Raw genomic sequence first — 26,687 nt, forward strand, 5'->3', positions numbered from 1 at the left:
TGGCCGTGGTGTGATGTCATGCCACGAAATACGTCAACAGATTAAATTTGTGTAAATATTATTCTCTCTACGGTGGTATGTGGAACTTATTTTTGCAGAGCCGGACACTATCCTTGTGTTCAAAATCTTCTATGAAGTATTCAGAGGAGGAACCCGCCTTGCAATGTTGAAGACAATATGCGCGCCGGACTCGTCGTCATTGAAGCCTGGTTCAGGGGCTACTTAGGGAGTCCCGGACTAGAGGGTGTCCGGATAGCCGAACTATCATCTTCGGCCGGACTCCTGGACTATGAAGATACAAGATTGAAGACTTCGTCCCGTGTCTGGATGGGACTTTCCTTGGTGTGGAAGGCAAGCTTGGTGATACGGATATGTAGATCTCCTACCATTGTAACCGACTCTGTGTAACCCTAACCCTCTTCGGTGCCTATATAAACCGGAGGGTTTTAGTCCGTAGGACGAACAACAATCATACCATAGGCTAGCTTCTAGGGTTTAGCCTCTCTGATCTCATGGTAGATCTACTCTTGTACTACCCATATCATCAATATCAATCAAGCAGGAGTAGGGTTTTACCTCCGTCGAGAGGGCCCGAACCTGGGTAAAAACATCGTGTCCCTTGTCTCCTGTTACCATCCGCCTAGACGCACAGTTCGGGACCCCCTACCCGAGATCCACCGGTTTTGACACCGACAGTGAGCCTTCGTGGCGTTGGTGTGCCTTCGTGGTAACATCCACCTCTCTAACGGTGACGTAGCTTCCCTCCAAGGAAGTGAACATCGGCATACATCCTCGTCTCTCGGAGTTGCGGTTATTCCTAACCATAACTCCCTACTTGTGGTTACTTATCTCTTAGCACTTACTTATATCATATTGTGCTTGCTTCTTTTCATACTCGTGTACTTGCTTAGCACTTAGTACTACTCTTGCAATTGTTAGGCTCACTCTCATATTCCGTATTATTGCCTAAAATTGCTTAGTAATAATTAAAATTTGTAATTGTACCTATTCACCCCCCCTCTAGGTCCATCTCGATCCTTTTCACCAAGAGCATTTGGTCCTCGAGGGATGATGATGTCTCAATACCACTCTTCAACGATGAGACTACTAATGCAAAGCTCTGGCAGTTTGAACTAAGCAGAACCCTTGAGTCCAGCAAGTTTGTGGAGGCCCTAGTTACCCTATGGGCGATTTGGTGGGCTCGCCGTTGCTCCACACATGAGAAAGAAATTCAGAGCCCATTGTCCACCCAGACAGCTACATGCGAAGTGGGATGCCCGCGCTCTTGGCCGGAAGTAGTATGGATCAAATCGGAGGCGGGATGGGTGAAGTAGATGGTGTGGTGGCCAAGCTCCTTGCTAGGGGGGCCGGTGTCGGCTGTCTGTCGTGACGAAGGAGGCCGGTTTCTGGGAGCATCAGTTGCGGTAATCAATGGCGTGATGGTCCTAATAACACTTGAAGCGCATGAATACAGGGAGGCCATTACTTTGACTGAGGACTTGCATGTGAAGAAGATCAGTTTGGCATCTGACTGTGTCTGAGGGTCATAAAGGAGCTTCAAGCATCAACTAACATGGATCCTTACTGTGTGATTCGGAAGAAAACACAAGCTAGAGCTGCTCTCTTTGCAGCCTGCATGTTTAGTCATGAACAATGTGTTTGTAAAGATTAGCTAGGAAGGCTACATCACTAGAGTGGGGCATTATATCTGATTGGGTGAGCCTCCAAATCACCTTTAGGCCCCTCCCAATGCTCCACCCTGTACAAGTGCTAAGCCTGCCATATAGGCGAGAAATCTTATGTGGAAGACAATTAAGAGGAGAGACATGCATGGGCTTGGTAACCCTAGGAAGAACCAATGCCAAGCGCGCGAATTTAAATGAAGCAAGCTCATCAATGCAGGAAAGAGTCATTAAATGAATGAAGCTTAGCTACAACAAGTTAAGCACCTATGTATTGAGGATTAGACTAGCCACAACGGGGAATAACTTAGACTAGTAACATGCCTATGTTACTAGTCTATGTTACTACCTCTAGTGGGAAGTAACATATGTGTGATAACATACAACACTTCATTTATTAGCCTATAGACTCATCTTGCCTTGATATATGTGATGTTACTCATGCTACTAGTAACTAGCTATGTTACCACATGCCTATTTTTTTCATTTATTGCTTGCTACATCATCTATTTTATCTAGGTACGTGTAATGTTACTATCTATGTTATTTCCATTGTGCGTAGTCTTACGCTAGCCATAGTGGGAGTAACTTAGGCAGTAACATAACGCACCCCAAGACATGCTGATTTGGCATGGAGTTAATGAGGAGAGAGGTACTTATGTTACCATAACATAACATACCCCAATGTAAAATGAGTCTACAACATAATAAATGAAGGCTTGCATGACACAATACTTATGTTAGTGCTACCCACTATGATGCTAGTACATAGACTAGTAACATATGCATGTTATTAGTCTAAGTTACTATCCACTATGACTAACTTTATAGTTGCTAAACTATTTAATACATTTAGCATCTCATTTAAGCACCGATGTATTGGAAGAGGTCTTATATTCCCCTAAACATTGACTAATAAACGTGTCTTGAAAGAAAAAAGGAAAAAGTCCAAAACAAACCTTCAATTTGTAGGCGAAAGCTAAATCAAACCCCGAACTCTTAATCCCTGAAATGTGCACACCAAACTCTCTAATGCCGGTCTATTTTAAACCTTGACAGGACGTACCCGGGATTTCCTGAATTGGGCCAGCGCAGTAACGCAGTTACTAGTGCACGCACACTAATCTGGTTTTCTTAGTTTCTTTCTTTTTTGTTTTCTTTTATTTTTTTCATTTTTACACATGTCTAAATTTTCTCAGTATCCAATGTATATTTTTAACGCACACATTAAATATTTTTGTTAAATGTTTATAAAGGTGTTACTTTTGAAAAGTTGTTGGTTTTTTAGAAGTATTCGAAAATTTCAAAAAGTGCTCGCACTTTATAAATGTTCAAAGATTTCATATATAAATACGTTTTCAATACTTGTTTGCCCCTAAAAAATATTTTCAAAGTTCGACGCTTTGGTTTCTGATTAAATATTTCGGGCCTCTGACTATGTCAGTCATAGTCGTCTACTGTAGTGGCTACCAGGTCCCAAGTTCGACTCCAGGGCATGTTTTTTATTTTGGAATTATTACATCGCCCGTTAAGCAAAAGAAATAAATAATTTTTATACGTCGCATGTTAAGGAAAAAAACTCGCTTCATCTCTGGTGGGCTAGCCCAGTCCAGTCCACTGCCAACAATCTGAAACATTTTTTATGAAATACTTTACGAAATTCCAAAAACATTATTTGAAAAATGTGACACAATTTTAAAAATATGAAACATTTTTCAAAACATGTGAAATATTGTTTGAATTCTGAACATTTTCTGACAAATGTGATTTTTTTGAAATCGCGAACAGTTTTTTAAAATGTTAATAGAGTTTCTAAATTCCAAAAAGTTTTTTAAAAAACACAACAAAAAATTGAATTTGTCCGAAAAATAGGAAACAGGAACATTTTTAACTTCTGAAAATTTTTAGAAATGTGCGGACATTTTTTAAACCTCACGAATTCTTGTTTTGTTATAGTGGGCCGGCCCAAATTCTTGTCCGAGAGAGTAGCTGGTAATCCTGGCCGAGATTGTAGTATTTCCGGTGTGCCAAACAGGTATAGGGTCCAAAATAGATCGGGAGTCAGAGTGTCAATTTTCGGGATTCAAAGTTCGGTTTGATTTAGCTTTCGTCTACAACTTCAAGGTTTATTTTAGACTTTTTTCAAGAAAAAACTGTGAAATAGACGTCCGCTCTGGAGATGCCACTAGTGCGCCCCGTCTTCTCCTCCTTATCCCAAATCCCCATTGGTCGATTTATATCTGATAATCCAAGTGCTCTCACCAATAAGAAAAAGAAATCTGATAATCCCAGTACTAGCAACCAACCCTGACATGGCGTGCAGGCCGGCCGTATCCAACCCCTCCGCACTCACGCCGGCGCCGCGCCGACGCGTCGTCCCTGGCCGCAGCAGCACTGGGGGACGCGTTGACTGCCCCCTCCGCTCCAGCTCCACGGGTGCGGTCAGACTCGGCGCGCGCCGCGCCCCTGCCGCCGCCTTCGTCGTCCGCGCGGCGGCTGCCGAGGTACGCCCCTCCCCCTCCCCCCGGGCAGTTCTGTGCTCGCTAGTCATTCTTAGGGTTTGAATGTTCATTGTTCTATTTATTTTGAGGTGAAAGCGAGAGCTTAATATATCCATTCTCGATGGGATTACAAATTTACAATCACATGCGATTACATGGTTGACATTCTTGGCTTGGGCTGCCGTCTGACGGGTGGCAACGTTGCTCTCTATCAGATTTCTGTATCTTAAACGTTTGGAAAATCTCCCCAAGCTCTTCGTACAGCGCCCACCACTGCGATGGATTCTGCGTCCTCGCACTCAGCGCCCTGAGAACCAACGCATAGTATGTCCGATCAGGGCAACTCCTTGCCAAAACGTCCGTACCAAGCGGTCCGGACACTTTTTTTTCCCTCCAACGCCGTGCATCAAACATCCGGACGTCCGAATTATCAAAAACCCGAACCCAACCTGGGGAGATTTGGGGAAGTCCGGATAGTCCGCTTGCCCGTATTCAGTTGGACCACATGTTCTCACAGCCAATGTGTTTTCTCCTCTAGGTCCGCCTGGCCCATCCTGTTGTACGAATGTGATGCCTATTTGATGCATACGATTTGGATGACCGGCTCCACAATCGCTGTCCGTTGACATGTCTGGACATGTCCGTGGACATTTGAGGTGTCTGTTTTGATGTACAACGATTGGAGGTGCCCCACTGGTCCTTTATTTTTCTGGAACGCGCAAGAGCATTGCGCGTCATTTCATTAAGATAGAGGGAAAACAGCCACATCTACCAGAAATCCACTGACATCAAAGATGAATCGATTACTCAGAACTTCCCTACAACCACACCGTCTCAGCTGCCAAGTGAGCAACCAGAGACATTCCCTGTCGATGATGGAAGTAACCACAGTCACAGACGCGGAGATGCCATCTAGACACGTTTATTCCTCTCCTTCCAGAGGCAGTGCATCGTCAGGATGATCAGCCAGTTCAGAATCTTCCGAGCGGGCACAGTAGTTGGGTTGCTAGCACAGGCGGAGATCTTCCAAAATTTTCCATTGGACACGATCATAGGTCTTAGACAAATCTAGCTTGTAATTTGCCATGTCCTGTTGCTGCTTCTGCAGGGTGACTTGGATCTCCAGGCTAAGGTGACGAGCAAATGCTTCTTCGACGTCGAGATCGGCGGGGATCGCGCAGGCAAGGTGGTAATCGGGCTCTTCGGCGAGGTCGTCCCCAAGACTGTCGACAACTTCCGCGCCTTGTGCACTGGTATAGCAGGCTATCTTTTCAGATAAAAGACATCATTAATGATGCCCAGTCTATAAAGGACCAAGGTTCCAAAGTTTTAATTAGCAATCCTTGGTCCTCACTATTTAACGTCGACAGCAAATTCATAGGAGTTGCTAGTGTCAGTAAATGTGCTGAGGTAGTATATATCTGGACTCAGATATTGTTGCTCTCTTTTTTACTGGGGCAGGAGACAAAGGTTATGGATACAAGGGCTGCTCCTTCCACCGAATTATCAAGGATTTCATGATTCAGGGCGGGGATTTCCAGAACAACAATGTCAGTACTATGTTCCCTGATAACTAGTCAGCTCACTTTATTCTGTACTCCTCCCTGTACACCATACATCAGTTCCAGTGCAATCAAATTGCGAAGTTTGTTTCAGATGGTGTTCGTGCAGCATATGTCCATTCACTTACAGGGTGCAGTGATGTCTGTAATGTAGATTTTAAATTCTTCAGGTCTGCATAAATGTCCCTTTGGAATTATGAATCTGGGTGCATTCTATTTCTATTTCACCAAGTCAACTAATAAAATGGATGGGGGAAATAGAGGATCCCGATCAATGCCATTGCAGAAACTAGTACTTTTCAGCACCACCCATGAAAAAGATGGCATAATAGACTTATTTTAGCAGAAGAGTTGCCAGTTATTGTACCAGCTGCCTACAAGTTTACTGATATCTGGATTAAGTGGATGTGCTAGGTCCTATCCTCTTCAGCACACTGAGTCTACACATCCCCTGGAGTTTGTGGGATCATGTAGTACCACTTCAGCTATTGATTTATGATATTCTCTAGTTAGTTAAGATGGTTCTTAAATCTGTTAATTTATATTTAGGCCAATATAATTATGTTGAAAGGGCATCGTATTATGACTGTATGGCTCATCCAATATTTATGAAAGTTAGATGAATACAGGCTAGCAGCCACGGTGGCTACGTAGTATTGTGCCTCTATGGTAGAACCCATCGGGAGGCCTTCGGGGAGTTGGAAATAAACATAGATCCAGAGATTCTCAAATAGGTCAACCTTTTAAACCGCCTGCTAAGTCCATGAGCAGGCAAGAGACAACCTGGCGAACTTAAACATCTTAGTAGCCAGAGGGAAAAAAGCAAATCGATTCCCGCAGCAGCGGCGAGCGAATGGGAGCAGCCTAAACTATGAGAACGGGGTTGTGGGAGAGCAATACAAGGGTTGTGCTGCTAGGCTAAGCAGTTGAGCAACACAGCCTTTCCTAATGCAACTCATTTTTCCTATCGCTACTCCTCACCTCTTCACTTTTATACTACTTTCCTATGATAAGCTAAGTGACAAATCTACCACACAACAGTTTACCAGGCGAAGATTCATTTTTATCCTTTCATGAGTTACATGTGTTGAGAAGCTACCAAGGGCAAGGCTGAAATTTGAACGATTAAATTTCTTAAACACACAAAAAAAGATAAGACCATAATGTGTTGAGTATATAAGTTTGGAAGAGAACATGTTTAATTGCAAAATAGTAGTATTTGTGTTATGGATGCATCTAGGGAAAGACTGGCAACTTTCTTAGTTCTGGGAAGCACTGCAATGCTAAGATAGTGTACAAAATAAATGTTAAAGGGGGTCGAAAAGCACCTTATGAAAGACAAGCGAAGTTCATCCTAATCTAGGTTTGGAATTCAGTGACTTATTTATCAGCAAACTTGTTTCTGTGACAAGGTAAAAGATTTTTTCACTTGTTAGGTGCTAAGGATTTTTTGGTGACCGCAGGGTACTGGTGGGAGAAGTATTTATGGTGAATGCTTTGATGATGAAAATTTTACATGTAAGTGGTTTTATACTGCACATTATCTTTGAATGAAGTTTCCACTTTATAACCTTGACCTTTTTGTCGCACTTCTGATTTATGGACTGAAGCTTCATTGATTTGCATAGAGTTGTGTATTTAATTTTTTGCCTGCAATAGGTTCAGTTTTAGTTCACTAGTAGTTAAATTGAAAGTTTTTATTTCTTACCCCTTTTTCAGTAAAGCATGTTGGTCCTGGTGTACTAAGCATGGCCAACGCTGGCCCTGACACAAATGGAAGTCAGTTTTTCATTTGCACTGTGAAGGTAAGTAATCCTTAATATTCAATATGGCTGGATCATTTTTAGGTCACTATTTGCCAAACTCTTCGCTTTCAAAGTCATGTATGGTAAAGTAAAGGCTATATTTATTTAGTCTTCAAAAGTATGTGCAAATTATGGACAGAGGGGTACATTTCTATCCCTATTTTGTGTTCGATCAATACCATTGAGATTTATTTACTAGCCTTAGGTATTACTTCCAAGTTTAGACACTTGAAAATGGGGGTATTTTTCTATATTGACAGAACTGAAATCAGTGTAGTAATACCCCACTAACAAATTAGCTTCACAAAAACCATTACTCCCTTTTGTATACCAGAAAAGGAGTAGGATGTGGTTTAGATTCCTGATCCTGACAGAAAACTTTAACCCTTCAATCCGCTCCCTAGATTTCTTTGTAAGATTGTTTGTGCCCACAGAAACACTTACACCCAAAGTAACAATTGACGATACTTGAATTCTTGTTTCTAAAATAGTGTGTCTTCAGCAGAGAGGCATAAAGTCGCAATCATTGCAGTAGTCCAAAGTGTATAAGGGCATATACAATGGTTAATAAAACAGTCGTATCTTAAATCTGCCAAGTAATCTAGAAATAATATATAAATATATATATATATATATATGATGTATAATGGTTATCTCTTAAGTCTTATCTGTTATCTCTAGTAACTAAATATGTGATGCCCCCGATTCAATCGTACACTAATCATACACGCAAACGTGTACGATCAAGATCAGCGACTCACGGGAAGATATCACAACACAACTCTAAAAATAAAATAAGTCATACAAGCATCATAATACAAGCCAGGGGCCTTGAGGGCTCGAATACAAGTGCTCGATCATAGACGAGTCAGCGAAAGCAACAATATCTGAGTACACACATAAGTTAAACAAGTTTGCCTTAAGAAGGCTAGCACAAACTGGGATACAGACCGAAAGAGGCGCAGGCCTCCTGCCTGGGATCCTCCTAAACTACTCCTGGTCGTCGTTAGCGGCCTGCACGTAGTAGTAGGCACCTCCAGTGTAGTAAGAGTCGTCGTCGACGGTGGCGTCTGGCTCCTGGGCTCCGGCATCTGGTTGCGACAACTAGGTAGAAGGGAAAGGGGGAAAAGAGGGAGAAAAACAACCGTGAGTACTCATCCAAAGTACTCGCAAGCAAGGAGATACACTACATATGCATGGGTATATGTGTAAAAAGGCAATATCGGTGGACTGAACTGCAGAATGCCAGAATAAGAGGGGGATAACTAGTCCTATCGAAGACTACGCTTCTGGCAGCCTCCGTCTTGCAGTATGTAGAAGAGAGTAGATTGAAGTCCTCCAAGTAGCATCGCATAGCATAATCCTACCCGGCGATCCTCCCCTCGTCGCCCTGTGGGAAAGCGATCACCGGGTTGTCTCTGGAACTTGTCTGGGTGTGTTTTATTAATTATCCGGTTCTACTTGTCATAAGGTCAAGGTACAACTCCGGGTCGTCCTTTTATCGAGGGACACGGCTATTCGAATAGATAAACTTCCCTGCAGGGTTGCACCACATAACCCAACACGCTCGATCCCATTTGGCCGGACACACTTTCCTAGGTCATGCCCGGCCTCGGAAGATCAACACGTCGCAGCCCCACCTAGGCACAACAGAGAGGTCAGCACGCCGGTCTAAATCCTATGCGCGCAGGGGTTTGGGCCCATCGCCCATTGCACACCTGCACATTGCGAGGGCGGCCGGAAGCAGACCTAGCCCCCTTAATACAAGAGCAGGCTTACGGTCCAATCCGGCGCGCGCCGCTCAGTCGCTGATGTCACGAAGGCTTCGGCTGATACCACGACGCCGAGTGCCCATAACTGTTCTCGCGTAGTTGGTTAGTGCGTATAGGCCAGTGGCCAGACTCAGATCAAATACCAAGATCTCGTTAAGCGTGTTATTATGAAGTAACCACGAACGCCGACCAGGCCAGGCCCACCTCTCGCCTAGGTGGTCTCAACCTGCCCTGTCGTTCCGCCACAAGTAACAGTCGGGGGCCGTCGGGAACCCAGGCCCACCTCTACCGGGATGGAGCCACCTGTCCTTCCAGCCCCCACACCGAAATCACTTGCGGGTACTCAACGAGCTGACCCGACTTTAGTCACCATCTGTTTAGTATGTATATATGTATAGTATACCCCTGATCACCTCCCGAGTGATCATGGCCCAATAGTATAGCAAGGCAGACTGACAAGAATTAGGGCCAATGATGATATACTAGCATCCTATACTAAGCATTTAGGATTGCGGGTAAGGTATCAATGACTGTAGCAACAATGACAGGCTATGCAACAGAATAGGATTAATGGAAACAATAACATGCTACACTACTCTAATGCAAGCAGTAGAGGGTAGAATAGGCGATATCTGGTGATCACAAGGGGGGCTTGCCTGGTTGCTCTGGGAAGAAGGACGAGTCGTCAACACCGTAGTCGAACTGGGGGTCGCCGGCAGTCTCAGGGTCTATCGAAAAGAAGTAACAGAGAGGGAACATAATAAATAACAGAGCAATCAAAGCATCACAAAGCGTAACATGGCAATTCACGGTGCTAGGTGTGCCCTAAGCGTAGTAGGTGATACCGACGAAGGGGGGAAACATCCGAGAAAGTATCCCGGCGTTTTGCGTTTTTGAACAGATGAACTGGAGGGGAAAGTTGCGTGTTCGCTATGTTAGGGATGTGTGGCGGACGAACGGGCTGCATATCCGGATTCGTCTCGTCGTTCTGAGCAACTTTCATGTACAAAGTTTTTCCAACCGAGCTACGGTTTATTTTTTATTAATTTTAAAAGATTTAATCATTTTAGAATTTCCTTAATTATTTTAAATCAACATTATCCAGAATAGTGTATGCTGACGTCGTCATGACGTCAGCATGATGTCAGCAGTCAACAGGACGTTGATTGGGTCAAAATGACGTGTGGGTCCCGCATGTCATTGACTGTCTAATTAATTAACAGTAGTTAATTAGATTAATTAGTAATCAGGTTAATTAAATACAATTAATTAATTTGGTTAATTAATTAATTAATTGGTTAACATATTTATTTATTTATTATTAATAATTTCTTTTAATTCACTTTTTTATACGTTCTGGGGGCGGCCCCACATGTCAAAGGCCCAGAGGCCTTAGCGGGCACTGGGCAGTGCGGGCGCGGGCATGAGTGCTGGCCCGACTGGGCACTGGGCGAGGCCAGCCGCGGGGTGGGGCTCGGCGTTCGGCGCCGGCGAGCCACGACCGGCCGGAGTGGCGCAGGGAGGCGGAGCGAAAGTACGACGCGGGCAAACGTCGGGACGGCAAGGGTCGGTGCGGGGACCGTGGTGAGCGCGTCGAGGGGAAAGCAGGGGGCGGCCACGCACGAGCCACGGACGGCGCGGGTGGGCCTGTGGGCGAGCAGAGGCAGGGTCAGCGCGGCGGCGCTGGAGGCCAACCGCGAGCGGGCGCAGGGGAAACGGGGCAGTCGGAGGCGCGGGGCGCGGCGATGGTCGCGGGGCGAGGGAGAGAGGAGGACCGGGGTCCTCACCGGGGTTCGTAGGGACGGGGCAGTGGGGCGCGAGGAGGAAGACGGGGACACCGGCGACGTATGGGAGGCAGTCCGGCGAGGTGGCGGTGACGACGGGCGACGGCGGAGAGGACGGCGGCATCGGGCGCGTGGAGGTCGTGGAAGACGACGCGGTGCAGGAGGAAGAGGAAGGAGGCCCGGAGGGGTGGCGCCAGCGAGGTGACTCCGCGGGGGAGGACGGAGGCGCGGCGGGGCGGCAACCGGCGGCGTCGGGGGCAGTTCCCCCGATCTAGATCGGGAGGAACATAGGGAGGAGAGGGATTCGTTCGTGGAGGGGGGATGGGGTGCGGTTAGGTTAGGGTTTGGGCTAGCGGGGGGGGGGTATGGGGGAGTGGGTGGCCGGTTGGGCCTAGCCTGGTGGCCAGCTGGGCCACGGCCCAGCAGGGGGGGCCTTTTTAGCCTTTGTTTATTTTCTATTTTTGTTCTGTTTGCTTTTGTTTTGTTTATCTTTTTAATCATCCTTTTTCGTTTTCTTTTAATTTATTTTTAAATTTAGTTTTACAAAAGTTACTGCTAACAGCTAAATTTGTACTAACAAATATACTACTGCCACCATAATTATGTTACCCTAATAAAATAGTTTAATATTTTATTAATTGTAAAATGCATTTAATTAATTGATTATGCTTTTGTTTTATTTATTTTAGTGCATTAATTATTTTATAAAAGTGTGGTTCCTTCAACAGTATTACCTAGAGATTATTGCCATAGTTTGCACATTTTAGTTTTAACTTTTCAAAACTTAAAATGTTTTACTTGATTTTTATATTGAATTTGAATCGATTTCGAACTAACGCGAAATTAGCAACAGTAATCGAAGTAATGTGGCATCATTAGCAGAGGGTTACTGTAGCTTAACTACCCGGGCGTCACAATTCTCCTCCACTACAAGAAATCTCATCCCGAGATTTAAGAGGGGGGTAAGGGGGAAGAATAGGTTATGAAATTCTAACGATTTTTCTTGGTCTTGGTTGCTCTTCTCGAAGAGGTCGATCCATTACATTGAATTCTTCATTTTTCTGCTTCGAGTCCTCATGATGAATTCGGCATCCTTTCTTCGGGAACTCCATCGTACTTACGAAAGAATAAAGGGTGGTTATTCCGGAAGAACGGACCTCTGCAAGGTTGACTACCTGGTAGCTAACATCGGGGGAGGTGGCGGAAAGTAACTCTGGAACTGAGACTTAAGAAAATTTTGAGAGCAAAGTAAGAAGGAACTATGAGAAGTTTAAGTGGGTAGGCAATTTTTCGATGCCTGAGCAAACTGTGAAAGGGTCCAGAGCAACGACAATAAGTATTGCATCTGATACCAAAGTAGATTACTAGGAAGGTGACCCATGAATTACGTACGAAATCAAGCGCGAGGAATAACTATGGAAACAGGGGGTGTACAGGAGTGTCAGGTTTCGATCCTGTGAAATTGTGGGTTATGGGCCCATCATGTGGGTTAAAAGTAGGAAGGGCGGAGACGTCTTGCGTGATCATGCAAGCAAGGTATGTCAGAGGGTAGCCTGTCGATTATGTCGGCAACAACGTCGGTACCAAGGGCAAAGGACGAAGAGAACCATTTTCCTGCTCGTTGAAACGAGGCGGACCAATAGGCACAGTTCTCGTCCATCGGTGGTTACCGGAATGTCATCAACAATAGTAACAGGTTCTTACTGACAGAGTTGTACAATGAGATGCTTATCTAAGCAGGGGGTTATCACTGCTCAGTTAAGTCAGATTACAAGAAAGGTTAAACAAAACAATGGAAAGGAAACACGATTATTAGATCAAACAGAACAATGGAAAGGAAAATGTGTTTAAACACATATTTCAGGGGTATATCCTTCCCAAGGACAAGTAGAGCATGATAACCATGACATGATATTAAGTAGAAAACCTGTTAGGAAAGGGGAGAGAAATTTCATGACATTACCCATACAACGATGTTTGGATAATTTGATTAAGAAAATTTAGCATTGTGCTTCAAGTGTTCTTATTGTTGATAGGAGTACCACATACATGCTTCGAGATAGCATTGACATGGTCTTTAAGCAAAGTTCGGACTTTGGACACACAAAGCATCCATCAGGAACAACTCATAGAATAAGTCTTATGATTTCCTCATGAAAGAATGGTTAACCTTGCTAAAAAGAAATTATAACAGTAGGTCCTCCGGCCAGGTGTGCTAGGCATGACATCACCTTGCTGGATCATAAAAGACTAGTGTTATAACTCTTGGATATATGTTCCAACCATCATATCTGACCGAGATTCAGATCTGATTGGTGTCAGGATAACTCAGACTCGGGATGCCTGAGAAGAAAGGTGCAACACAAAGTGACAAGATGACATTGTAAAATTCTCGGGAAATGAACTATGGGAGCGGGTTCCTGAAACAATAGTTCATCACTAAACCAAGGAGAGGATGACGAGGTGGCTGATGGGCTCAGCGACAATTCATCAAGAATTCCAAACGGATGGATTTCCACAATAATGTGAACAAGAAGATGGCACTTGTCAATTCAAATGATATAATGTTGTATGCTCGAGGAAAAACATACACCATCAATCACTAATTGAAAGGTGTGCCTGAAATATGACCTTAGGCAGCAAGATCAATGTTAGAGTGATGATTCAGTAACCAACAGTCTAAGAACGAACTGTCGATCGTTAACTTCAAAGCAATAGGATTATAGAAGTACAGAACTCAAGCAGCATCGTTAGCATATTGGTATCCCAGTTAAAAACAATACGGGGACCAAGGAAGAATGGTGATGGTGAGAAGTATCATCATACTGAGAATTTCTAAGAGGTGGAGCAATCCCCACAACATTCTCGACAGAAAAAACAGTAATACTTCAAGGCAGAACACAACACTAGCTGGAGAGCAAGTTGTATTCATAATGTGGACAAGTTCGTGATGAAAGGAAATCAAGGGTGTTGTCGATGATAATAAAAATCATCGAGGGCAAGGAGGATATTTCTCATCATGAATGCAGTTGACATCTCGGAAGAAGTCAAAGTGTTGAAGGTGATCCGACACATTTGTCGGGAGGTTTCGAGAGGATGCAATTAAACACCAACGGCAACAAGCAACGGAATGACGAAGTGGCAAGTTATAGGATCAATATATAAGATGCAAGCTCGGAACCAAAGTTGCCTTTCAAGACAAGCAACATGATATTGAAAGCTCGACGTAAGTCGTGCTCACACACTGAAGAATTCATGCACCAGAGAAGGACGAGGTAGCACAGTCAAAGATAGCAAGACCAGGATGCAGCCGATAGTCTAGGAATGACCAGATTGAGTTCATAATTTCCTAGTAAAATTACTAGGGGTATTTGATTTGTAGTGCGGAATAATTTCACTAGTCGGTGTCCTCGGTTGACAACAACCCAGAACACATAGAGTGATTACGACAAGGAAAGACATTACTTCAACAGAGTTAGTAAGATGTGGTGCAATGGCGAGACATCTTCGAGATACTAGCGGGTAATACTCGAAGGTAGAACATGATAGAAGTATAACCGGGTCATTGACCTATGACAGTAGATACTTCAACCTTGCCAAAAATAGACGAGGCACTGGATTGATTTCCCATCAGATATATCAGATCAGGACAGCATGGTCAGAACCATAACTGTAAGGAATCAATTTCAAGAATACCGAAAGAATCATACAGCTGGATAATCATTTTGCAAGAAGCTTCTGAGACGGTCTACATCATTTTCATGGGCATGAACACAAAGTTCAAGGTCGACTCCCACTTCTTTAATGCATAACATTTCATTCACCTCTCGCTTTGATAAAACTGTAGTGTTGGAATTTTATGTGGTAGAACACCGGAAGAGTATGACTCAGTGAAAACTCTCGGGTTTGCACAGATTAGGGAAGGCATTGGTCCAACCCATCGGGTATCTTAGGAACATATACTACAAAGTTCAGAAGTAAATAACTCAAGCTCGAAAGCAGAGCGTCGTTGGCCATATCAGAGAATAGAATTTACCAATGGCATTATGTTTCAGGGAAAGAACTTCTCGAGGTTCTTGTATACAAAGAACACTGTCAGATTGATAATTCAACAAAGGATCTGATGGTCCACAACGGAGCTGATGTGAGCATCGGCACACAATCAGAAGAAGAAACAATGCAAAGGCATTGGGGTATAGAAACAACTGACTAATTCAAAGCTCAATTGCAAAGGAATTTATGATTTCCAAATCAAGGGATCAAAAGCAAATGTTCTGATCGAAAATGAATAAGTTCAATAGACTTAGAAGCACAACCGATCAAGGCATTGATTGGTCAAGAACCAGCTCATATCCAAATGACGTCTGAGTCAGAAGGATGAATTCTAGGATCTGACTGAGGATTGCGAGCATTCGCAACATATTGAATCAACAGACTCAAAATGATAATGACAAGGGATACCAATAAGATTACGAGACTTATGGGATTAACCATAATGCAAGCAAGCAAGAATTTCAAGAGCAATAGGTTGCTTAGGATTTTTGGAAGATCGAATGGTATTTCGAAGACAGTTGTGAAATACATGAATCAACTGGGAAAGAACGGATACTCGATAAGTGCGAGAAATTATCCGTAGGGGTATTCAGGTGGCAAAGAACTGCAGGGCAGGAGGCACAAAGTATTCTCAAAACAATAGAGAGAATTTCGGGGGTATCTTGTAATAACAAGATCAACGGGGAATGATTTTATAAATGGCAAGTGTATGCAGTTTTCATAGGGGTTGATCATGGAAGGAAATCGCAAATGCGATGGCATAAAGACTCGAGAGAACATCGTAGAGTAACTTCGGAATCTTCTAGCGCAGCAGGCGATCATCTGAAATGAGGGGCTCTCCGGGAGAAAGTATTTTCGAGAACCTAAAGTTAGTTTTGTTTTTAGCAAAATCATTTAACCTGAATAGAAGAGAGCTCAGAGTCCCAGAGTATAGACGAGGAATAAAAGATCCTAATGTCACCCAATGGCGACGTGGGCCCATGGGCCGCACAGCCATGTTAGTAAAACAGTTTTCATCGACTAGACTCAACTTCGGCCAAGGAGTGTGGAAGGGGGATTCCTATAGGCAGTCGGCTCTGATACCAACTTGTGACGCCCCCGATTCAATCGTGTACGATCAAGATCAGGCACTCACGGGAAGATATCACAACACAACTCTAAAAATAAAATAAGTCATACAAGCATCATAATGCAAGCCAGGGGCCTCGAGGGCTTGAATACAAGTGCTCGATCATAGACGAGTCAGCGGAAGCAACAATATCTGAGTACAGACATAAGTTAAACAAGTTTGCCTTAAGAAGGCTAGCACAAACTGGGATACAGATCGAAAGAGGTGCAGGCCTCCTGCCTGGGATCCTCCTAAACTACTCCTGGTCGACGTCAGCGGCCTGCACGTAGTAGTAGGCACCTCCAGTGTAGTAAGAGTCGTCGTCGACGGTGGCGTCTGGCTCCTGGGCTCCGGCATCTGGTTGCGACAACCAGGTAGAAGGGAAAGGGGGAAAAGAGGGAGAAAAGCAACCGTGAGTACTCATCCAAAGTACTCGCAAGCAAGGAGCTACACTACATATGCATGGGTATATGTGTAAAAAGGCAATATCGGTGGACTAAACTGCAGAATGCTAGAATAAGAGGGGGATAGCTAGTCCTATCGAAGACTATGCTTCTCGCAGCCTCCGTCTTGCAGCATGTAGAAGAGAGTAGATTGAAGTCCTCCAAGTAACATCGCACAGCATAATCCTACCCGGCGATCCTCCCCTCGTTGCCCTGTGGGAAAGCGATCACCGGGTTGTCTCTGGAACTTGTCTGGGTGTGTTTTATTAAGTATCCGGTTTTAGTTGTCATAAGGTCAAGGTACAACTTCGGGTCGTCCTTTTACCGAGGGACACGGCTATTCGAATAGATAAACTTTCCTACAGGGGTGCACCACATAACCCAACACGCTCGATCCCATTTGGCCGGACACACTTTCCTAGGTCATGCCCGGCCTCAGAAGATCAACACGTCGCAGCCCCACCTAGGCACAACAGAGAGGCCAGCACGCTGGTCTAAATCCTATGCGTAGGGGTCTGGGCCCATCGCCCATTGCACACCTGCACGTTGCGAGGGTGGCCGGAAGCAGACCTAGCCCCCTTAATACAAGAGCAGGCTTACGGTCCAACCCGGCGCGCGCCGCTCAGTCGCTGACGTCACGAAGGCTTCGGCTGATACCACGACGCCGAGTGCCCATAACTGTTCCCGCGTAGTTAGTTAGTGCGTATAGGCCAGTGGCCAGACTCAGATCAAATACCAAGATCTCGTTAAGCGTGTTATTATGAAGTAACTGCGAACGCCGACCAAGGCCAGGCCCACCTCTCGCCTAGGTGGTCTCAACCTACCCTGTCGCTCCGCCTCAAAGTAACAGGCGGGGGCCGCCGGGAACCAGGCCCACCTCTACCGGGATGGAGTCACCTGTCCTTCCAGCCCCCACATGAAATCACTTGCGGGTACTCAACGAGCTGACCCGACTTTAGTCACCATCTGTTTAGTATGTATATATGTATAGTATATACCCGTGATCACCTCCCAAGTGATCACGGCCCGATAGTATAGCAAGGCAGACTGACAAGAATGTAGGGCCAATGATGATAAACTAGCATCCTATACTAAGCATTTAGGATTGCGGGTAAGGTATCAACGATTGTAGCAACAATGACAGGCTATGCAACAGAATAGGAGTAATCGAACAGTAACATGCTACACTACTCTAATGCAAGCAGTAGAGAGAAGAATAGGCGATATCTGGTGATCAAGGGGGGGGCTTGCCTGGAAGCTCAGTCGAGGAGGGGTCGTCAACACAGCAGTCGATCGGGGCACCAGCAACAGCGTCGGTCTCGGGGTCTACCGGAGAAGAAGAGGGGGAAGAAACAGTAAATACGGAGCAAATAAAGCATCACAAAACATAACGAGGCAATACACGGTGCTAGGCGATGCCGGCGAAGGGGGGAAACATTCGGGAAAATATCTCCGGTGTTTTGCGTTCTCGGACTGATGAACCGGAGGGGGAAAGTTGCGTGTTCGCTATGCTACGGATGTGTGGCGGACGAACGGGCTGCATATCCGGATTCGTCTCGTCGTTTTGAGCAACTTTCATGTACAAAGTTTTTCCAACCGAGCTACGTTTTTTTTATTAATTTTAAGAGATTTAATCAGTTTAGAATTTCCTTAATTATTTTAAATCAACATTATCCAGAATAGTGTATGCTGACATCAGCATGATGTCAGCAGTCAACATGACGTTGATTGGGTCAAACTGACGTGTGGGTCCCGCATGTCATTGACTGTCTAATTAATTAACAGTAGTGAATTAGGTTAATTAGTAATTAGGTTAATTAAATACAATTAATTAATTTAGTTAATTAATTAATTGATTGATTAACATATTTATTTATTTATTATTAATAATTTCTTTTAATTCACTTTTTTTAAACGTTCTGGGGGCGGCCCCACATGTCAAAGGCCCAGAGGCCTTAGCGGGCACTGGGCAGTGCGGGCGCGGGCATGAGCGTTGGCCCGACTGAGCACTGGGCGAGGCCAGCCGCGGGGTGGGGCTCGGCGTTCAGCGTCGGCGAGGCACGGCCGGCCGGAGTGGCGCAGGGCGGCGGAGCGAAGGTACGACGCGGGCAAACGGCGGGACAGCGAGGGCCGGTGCGGGGACCGCGGTGAGCGCGTCGAGGGAAAAGCAGGGGGCGGCCACGCACGAGCCACGGACGATGCGGGCGGGCCTGTGGGCGAGCAGAGGCGGGGTCAGCGCGGTGGCGCTGGAGGCCAACCGCGAGCGGGGCGCAGGGGAACGGGGCAGTCGGAGGCGCGGGGCGCGGCGATGGCCGCGGGGCGAGGGAGAGAGGAGGACCGGGGTCCTCACCGGGGTTCGTAGGGACGGGGCAGTGGGGCGCGAGGAGGAAGATGGGGACGCCGGCGACGTAGGGGAGGCAGTCCGGCGAGGTGGCGGTGACGACGGGCGACGGCGGAGAGGACGGCGGCGTTGGGCGCGTGGAGGTCGTGGAAGACGACGCGGTGCAGGAGGAAGAGGAAGGAGGCCCGGAGGGGTGGCGCCAGCAAGGTGACTCCGCGGGGGAGGGCGGAGGCGCGGCGGGGCGGCAATCGGCGGCGTCCGGGGCAGTTCCCCTGATCTAGATCGGGAGGAACAGATGGAGGAGAGGGATTCGTTTGGGGGGGGATGGGGTGCGGTTAGGTTATGGTTTGGGCTAGCGGGGGGGGGGGGGGTGGGGGGCGGTTATGGGGGGAGTGGGTGGCCGGTTGGGCCTGGCCTGCTGGCCAGCTGGGCCACGGCCCAGAGGGGGGCCTTTTTAGCCTTTGTTTATTTTCTATTTTTGTTCTGTTTGCTTTTGTTTTGTTTATCTTTTTAATCATCCTTTTCTGTTTTCTTTTAGTTTATTTTAAAATTTAGTTTTACAAAAGTTACCGCTAACAGCTAAATTAGTACTAACAAATATACTACTGCCACAATAATTATGTTACCCTAATAAAATAGTTTAATATTTTATTAATTGTAAACTGCATTTAATTAATTGATTTTGCTGCTGTTTTATTTACTTTGGTGCATTAATTATTTTATAAAAGTGTGGTTCCTTCAACAGTATTACCTAGAGATTATTTGCCACAGTTTGCACATTTTAGTTTTAACTTTTCAAAACTTAAAATGTTTTACTTGATTTTTATATTGAATTTGAATCTATTTCGAACTAACGCGAAATTAGCAACAGTAATCGAAGTGATGTGGCATCATTAGCAGAGGGTTACTGTAGCTTAAGTACCCGGGCGTCACAAAAATATTACAAATATGTTGTGAGAGATATTGTTTCTAAGAGATAATCTCTTAATTAAGAGAAGACTATCCCTTTTTTCTGATTTCTCGTTCTTCCACCTCATCGTTTATCATATGTGGCACAACATCATTGTACACGTCCTAATATTTCATCATGTTATTGTTTTCAGAACTTCATTTTAGGTTACTAGATTCTTTATAGCTGTTAGAGCTGTTGAAAAGTGAACATTCCACATTTCTTTAAGTTTCCCACAACTAGATGACTCGTTGCGCCAATGGCGCAAAGGCTTCGTTACAATGTGATACACAAGGGAAGTAGATAAGAAGGGACACATTATATAGATGGTATGAGGCTACATAGATGTTAGGCTCATAGGTTTAAAAAAAGTCACTAAGATCAGTTTATGCTAAGTAAAGCTACATAGACAGAGATGCATCATGTAGATTGTTTTGATCACCCAACTTATGGTAAACAGCTACATAGACAGAGATGCATCATGTAGATTGCTTTGATCACCCAGCTTATGGTAAACAACTACATAGACAGAGATGCATCATGTAGATTGCTTTGATCACCCAGCTTATGGTAAACAGCTACATAGACAGAGATGCATCATGTAGTTGCTTTGATCACCCAGCTTCTGGTCTCACCGCCTAGAGATGCATCATGCAATAATTTAAGAACATGTAGCAAAAGAACAAACCAATACATTGTTTGACTTTGACCAAAACTGATTTTCTTTTCAAGAAGGAAGGGAGTACAATTTAAATGTAAATAGGGAACTCACTCCATTTCCCTGAAACTCTGTCAGGTTTCCTTTCCTAAATCTGCAAATAATATCCTAAAAAAATCATAGTCAGTTATGCTTGTTATTATAGATACATGATAGGCGATATTCAGGATGATTCTGAACTACTTGAGCTCTAAGTTTTATTTGCAAAGCCTGACACACGACTAAGCTTCTTATATACATACATCACGTAATATGCTTGAATTCTGTTTGAATAGGGAGGGTGAGAACTAACAAGATTATCAGTGCACAACAATTTCCGATGAAAGAAGACCTGGCAGTCAAGCATTCAGGGAGGAACTAATCGGCGTCAGTCTCATGCCATATGTATTCAGATAGTTGGCATATACTCACGCAATTGACCTCTTGGTAGTCTTGGTTCATCCATTGCACCAGTATATCCTCCCACCCTCCAATATGTGTTAAACTGGGTAAAAGAATTGAAAGCTCAACATTGCAGTATACACAATAAAAAAGTTTCTGCAATGACAGCGAAAGAAATAGACATGTCTATCTAGAAGCAATAACACATCATGAAGCTAATAAGTAGAGATATACTGGTTGTTTAATCTGCAGGTGCTGCCATGTTCTTCTCAAGATCAAAATAGTAGTAATCAAATTTCACAAATAAAACATCAAACAAACAATGGTTAATTAGTAAAGAACCAGTTTTATCTATTGCAGCGACACAAATTTCTTAGCTTGCGTACAACAACTCTTATGTGGTAAGAAGTCAATTCTGCTGGGTAGTAAGTACCTCGTGAGGATATCCCACATGTCGTAGCGTCAAGCCAAGATGATGGAGATGGTTGGCATGGCGAAGCTGTAGGAGCCACCCATCACGATGGGGAGGCGAGACACGAAGAACATTTGCAGTAAGGTGTTTATGCCTGTAACGAACAAGAGCGTCTAAATTTCCTGGTATGTATATTGAATGGCTAAATTTTATTCAAATATCTGGTAGGTACATCCACAATAGGACAACAAATAATGTAGTTAAAGGTGTAAAAAAATGTAGGGGGTTCATCCTTGCTTTGTGATACCAAAAGTTGCAGACATAAAATAAAATTTATCACACTGTTGGCTCCGTGATGCTCATGAGCTTTATGAGTTCCAATTAGTTTCCTGGTATTTCTATCATAATCATTTGCCAATATAGAGACATATCACTGCAGAAGGTTTCTTCTTAAAAGGAAAATTAAAGACACACCCCTTCGGTTGGAATGAGTACAAGCTAGGTATATCACATATGCACCATAATAATTTCAAAAGGGGTGCAAAAATATGCATCCAGCATAGAACATAAATCCCTGTGTATAAGGGGAAAAAGTAGTTTGCATATAAGGATATAATACATGAACGGACATAATTGTGTTTGTGTGTGTGTGTGCATGCGTGTGTCTCCAATAATTATTCCAGTAACATAATCTAATAATTAACATATTAACAACACTATTGCTTGAAGGGTCCAATCAGAAGCTCCCAATTATTTTAGTCTGCCAAGTAATCTCTCTGTGTTGCAATCTTCAAGCATATTTTATAACCAACTTATTTATTGATAATGAGAAAGAAGAACTACCTGAGCAGCTGAGAGGAGGGCTTGTATACACTAAAATCCAATATTGTCCAGTGAGGGGATATTCAGCATACATGTCCACCTGAAGCTACAATGCCAATGATCTGTTGTGATACAGTTCCTGAAATTTATGATACGCTATAAAATCATTTTGAGTAGTAGGCAACCATGCCATAACTGAATCTATCAGCAAGCAAAAGTCACATTCCAATTTTGAAGTAAGCATACAGTTTCCGAGTTAAATGCTAACATACTGTATGAACCGGAGAGAATAGATCTCAAGTGATTAAATAAGCAATAGATACAAAATCTGTACTCTGAGGTTGAACTTATGTAGAAACTTAATAACTAAACTATATATGTAAGCTAGTAATCGCTCCCATAAACTGAAAAGGAAAGACTGCTGGTAAAAAGAGCCAACAAGACAACCAATATGCCCAAGCTCCAGAAAAAAGAAATAACCCAAATACACTGCCAAAGCAAATAAAAAATGACAGGATAAAAAAGAATGATCAACCTGAACAGATAGTAGGAAAGACAAAAAGTCTCAAATTATTTGTTCTTCCTGAGTTGAATTACTCCTTCCAAAGCAAATGGTCAAGATAGCTGTAGGAAGGAACACCCAAAAATGGTGCGCCCCCTCCCACGACGGAGCCTGACGGAAGTGGCCGGTGGGCATCAGCGGCAGGGCCGAGCCATCTTCCTTGCTGGCTCTGTCTTCCCCATCTTCCTCGCTGGCTCTAATTAAGGCATCCAAAGAAGCAAGTAGCTAACATTAGTTGATAGAGCCTTGGAATTGGGCACAAGATCATGGCAAAATAACAGGAGCACATCATTTCTTGTGGTTTGCATGGTCTCTCAAACTTTTCATGGCTGGTTTGCTATTACATCCAATTTTGCTTGTACTGTATTAAATAAGCCCTATTAAAGCATACCAAAGATGGTTTTCTATGCAAAATAAATAGACCAAAAATGAATGAAGCAAAAAAATATGCAGATGAAACCTTTCAATAATGAACTAATTCCTAGTTTAACCGAAAGGCATTACCGTACGTGAGAACAAATATTGCCAGTGAGCACTAACAAGAAAATTCAGCAGTGCATTATGCCATAGTTTCCTATGATCTAAACCGGTTGGAGACACGAATTGTTAATGCATCTTCCTTTGATCAAGAACTGGCTGGAGACACAAAGTATTAATATTTTACTTATAATAAAAGCAAGAACAGAGCCAAAACTAAGGTCCCTAAGGAAATGCAGTATTATCTTTATGCTAAATATACATTTCAAACACATGTCAAATAAACTGGATTTGAGATAGTGTCAAATGTATCCCGCCGGTAACGAGCGCCATGGAGGGACAGAGAAAAAAACATGCGCTTGGCCATGGAGGCAGTAAGGGCACGGTGAGAGGCGGAGACGGGCGGCAGACCTACTTTATCTTCCCGGCGGCTGCACCCCGGCACGACCGGAGCGCAGCCATTTGGTAGGTGTTAGCGTCTTATCATCAACAGAAAGCAGCAGCAATGTGGGATTCTTATAAAAGAACCAAGACACAGTCAGCATTACATGCCAGTTCCGTGCCAAATCAAGCGCACTAATACCTGCAAGCATGCACTATGGCACCAGCATAATTTTCTCTTGCATGTAAAGCATATTTAATATTTGTTGGTAACTCCGAACCTGAATACCACCATCTTCACCAAATTTCCCATGTATCACTGGGAAGACAATGTCAACGTTGGCAACAAGATGCTCCGCAAATTCAGATAGGGAGCCGAATTCTCTTGCTAGACTGTAGAAGGTGAAGTTTAGAACTAAACAATTTGATATGGACTAAACATTAGCAAGGAAGAGAAATAAACCATGGCAGTAAGCTCACCTTTCAAGCTTGAAATCAAAGTCTGAAGGGGTGTTGGAATACAGCTGTGGAGTAGGAACATAAGAGACTGTCATTTTACAAACAGAGTGCTCCAATCAATAAAATACTACCTTTTATCCATGAGGGTATCCCAATCAAACCAAACAGAGTAGGCAATTGTTTAATCAGAATTCAACCAAGGGAATTATTGTATGACCATGTGTAGAGAGACATGAAAGTGGGTTCAGATAATGCATCGGCAGATTCAGTTCAGACAAACTAACTAACACCACAAGTAAGCAGCGAATGACAGAATATTCAGCTAAGAAATGTTACTGAATGATTTCAGACAAGCGAATTCAGTACAGTCAAACTATTACTCCGGCCGAGTGTCAAAAACGCTCTTATATTATGGGACGGATGGAGTATATGATTATCAGATTATTTATAAAGAAATCAAAGCGGGATCCTCCGATAATGCATCGCCGGATTCAGTTCAGATAAACGCATTAACAGCACAGCAAAGCAGCGAATGACTGAATATTCACTTAAGGAATTAATAAGAGCAGTTAAGCAGATAGGTAGCTCACCTGGGCCGGCAATATTGCGAACTCGTTCATGCCGCAGTCGATGTAGTAGCAGCTCACCAACAAGTCCTCACCCTGCATCCAGCATTCCTCATCAGCGAACCAACAAGCAACCAACAAGCAAGGGCGCGGTGAGAGGCGGAGACGGGCGGGAGACCTACTTTATCTTCCCGGCGGCTGCACCCCACCACGATCGGAGCGCAGTCGCCGCCACCCTTCTCCGGCACGGATCCACCGCTCGTGTGCACTTTCTTTGGCAGCGTCGCCGAAGAGAAAACTGAAGGAGAGGAGGAGGCGTAGTGGAGAGCCGGGAAGGAGGGGAACGGGGCGAGGTGCGGAGGAAGCGGGTGAGGCGTTGGGGATGGGTACGATGGCCAGGGCGCTCCAACCCTGCTGCTCCTTCCCCCATCGCCATCCTCCGGTCTCCTTCTCTGCCGCACCCCTCTTCTCCACTCGACAGAGCATCGGGAGCTGGCTTGGGCGGGGTCGAAGACGTGGGAGCAGGAGAGGGGCGAGTGGCAACAGCGACCACGCGCTAGGTCTTTGACGGGAGGAGAGAAGTGGAGGAGAGGAGGCGGCGGCAGCAGGAGAGGAGGCGGCGGCGGCGGCAGGAGAGGCGGAGGCGTCTGCGGTTGGTGGCGGATTAGGTCACGGGCTGGCTTCGTTCTGCTCGCTCACTGCGTTGTCTGGCCTTTATATGTTCAATGCGTGAAATGACGAAAATGCCCCTGGGAGGACATCGATTTTACACGCGGTGGCACAACACTATACGGGGCGAATTTACACGCGGCACAACGCTATACGGGGCGACGTGGATGGCTTCCTCGTGCCTAGCAGTTCTTGAGGGTTTATATGTTCAATATGTGGTGAAAAATGCACATTCCATATTACAGCTGTACAGGTTCTCCCGTTCATCACATTTTACATGTCATCGCCATGCCATTTCCAAAAACAATTCTTCTACACGCGCCAAGATGTGTTCCATTTTGTATTAGAAGAAGAACGCCAAGATACAAAGCTTAAGTGGTAAACCTGCCAAAGCCGAAAAGAAGAGAATGGAGAACTGCCAAAAATGAGAAAAGGAAGTGAAAATAAGGTAAAATGAGACCAAAGCCCTACTATTACTGCTGCCTATGGCAGGTCAGGAGGACGTCGTGTGAAACGGCGGCCTCCTCAGCACCTTGCTGTCGGCTAGCTTGCACACTGTTCCACATCCAGCTAGATACTTTGGGCCAAGGGGTTGCAATCCAGATTTGTGCTGTTGAAGATGCAGGCAAGATGGTGAGCAGAGTTAACGATTGACCCCCCTTAGCCTGGGCACTTGTATGCTCAGCGGCGATTCCCAGCCAGGGATAGTATAACTTAATAACCACTTGGGATGGTAGATTGGTAGTGCGTTTATCAATGTATGAACAAGACAAAATGCAAGAGATTAGATTGGATAGGATAGCTTATGAGGAATAAATTATCCCTAACCAATTAAATAAATTCTGTGTTTGTTTTATCCGCAAGCCTTTACGTTGAGATTTTCTTTGTGCTTATTCTGACTCAAAATAATGGAATGCTCTTCTCAGACACCATGGTTGGACAACCGTCATGTTGTGTTTGGACATGTGTTGGAGGGCATGGACGTTGTGAGGGAGCTTGAATCGCAAGAAACCAGCAGGTCCGATATTCCCAAGCAGCCCTGTCGAATTGTGGATTGTGGTGAGCTGCCCTTGGACGGCTGATGAGTAGGTCAATAGCTCAGGGCTCAGGGTTGGGTTTATTACCTCGCACATCCTTCTTTTCTTTCTGCGGCTTCTCTTGGGAAAGGGTTACTTGAATCTCCAGCCAGCTAGTCGACTTTTTTGAGTAAAGAGATCTTATGAGACCTTGTTTTGTTTCA

At 44.6% G+C, this 26,687-nt stretch overlaps 1 protein-coding gene across 1 annotated transcript; it reads left to right on the forward strand.

Annotated features, from left to right (window-relative positions):
• Positions 1–3,883: 3,883 nt before the first annotated feature.
• On the forward strand, positions 3,884–26,687 carry LOC123069323 (peptidyl-prolyl cis-trans isomerase). Its single transcript, XM_044492155.1, has 6 exons — positions 3,884–4,186; positions 5,292–5,436; positions 5,645–5,733; positions 7,209–7,263; positions 7,465–7,550; positions 26,374–26,687. The coding sequence occupies exons 1-6, from the start codon at positions 3,995–3,997 to the stop codon at positions 26,527–26,529; spliced, it is 723 nt and encodes a 240-aa protein (XP_044348090.1). The 5' UTR covers positions 3,884–3,994; the 3' UTR covers positions 26,530–26,687.

Source organism: Triticum aestivum, chromosome 3B, assembly GCF_018294505.1.
Source record: "Triticum aestivum cultivar Chinese Spring chromosome 3B, IWGSC CS RefSeq v2.1, whole genome shotgun sequence".
Classification (NCBI taxonomy): Eukaryota; Viridiplantae; Streptophyta; class Magnoliopsida; order Poales; family Poaceae; genus Triticum; species Triticum aestivum.

Coding starts and splice junctions, on each gene's coding strand:
- LOC123069323 (XM_044492155.1), top strand. CDS start 3,995: ATGGCGTGCAGGCCGGCCGTATCCAACCCCTCCGCACTCACGCCGGCG. Junction 4,187..5,291: donor TCCGCGCGGCGGCTGCCGAG/GTACGCCCCTCC, acceptor CTGCTTCTGCAG/GGTGACTTGGATCTCCAGGC. Junction 7,551..26,373: donor TTTTCATTTGCACTGTGAAG/GTAAGTAATCCT, acceptor TGCTCTTCTCAG/ACACCATGGTTGGACAACCG.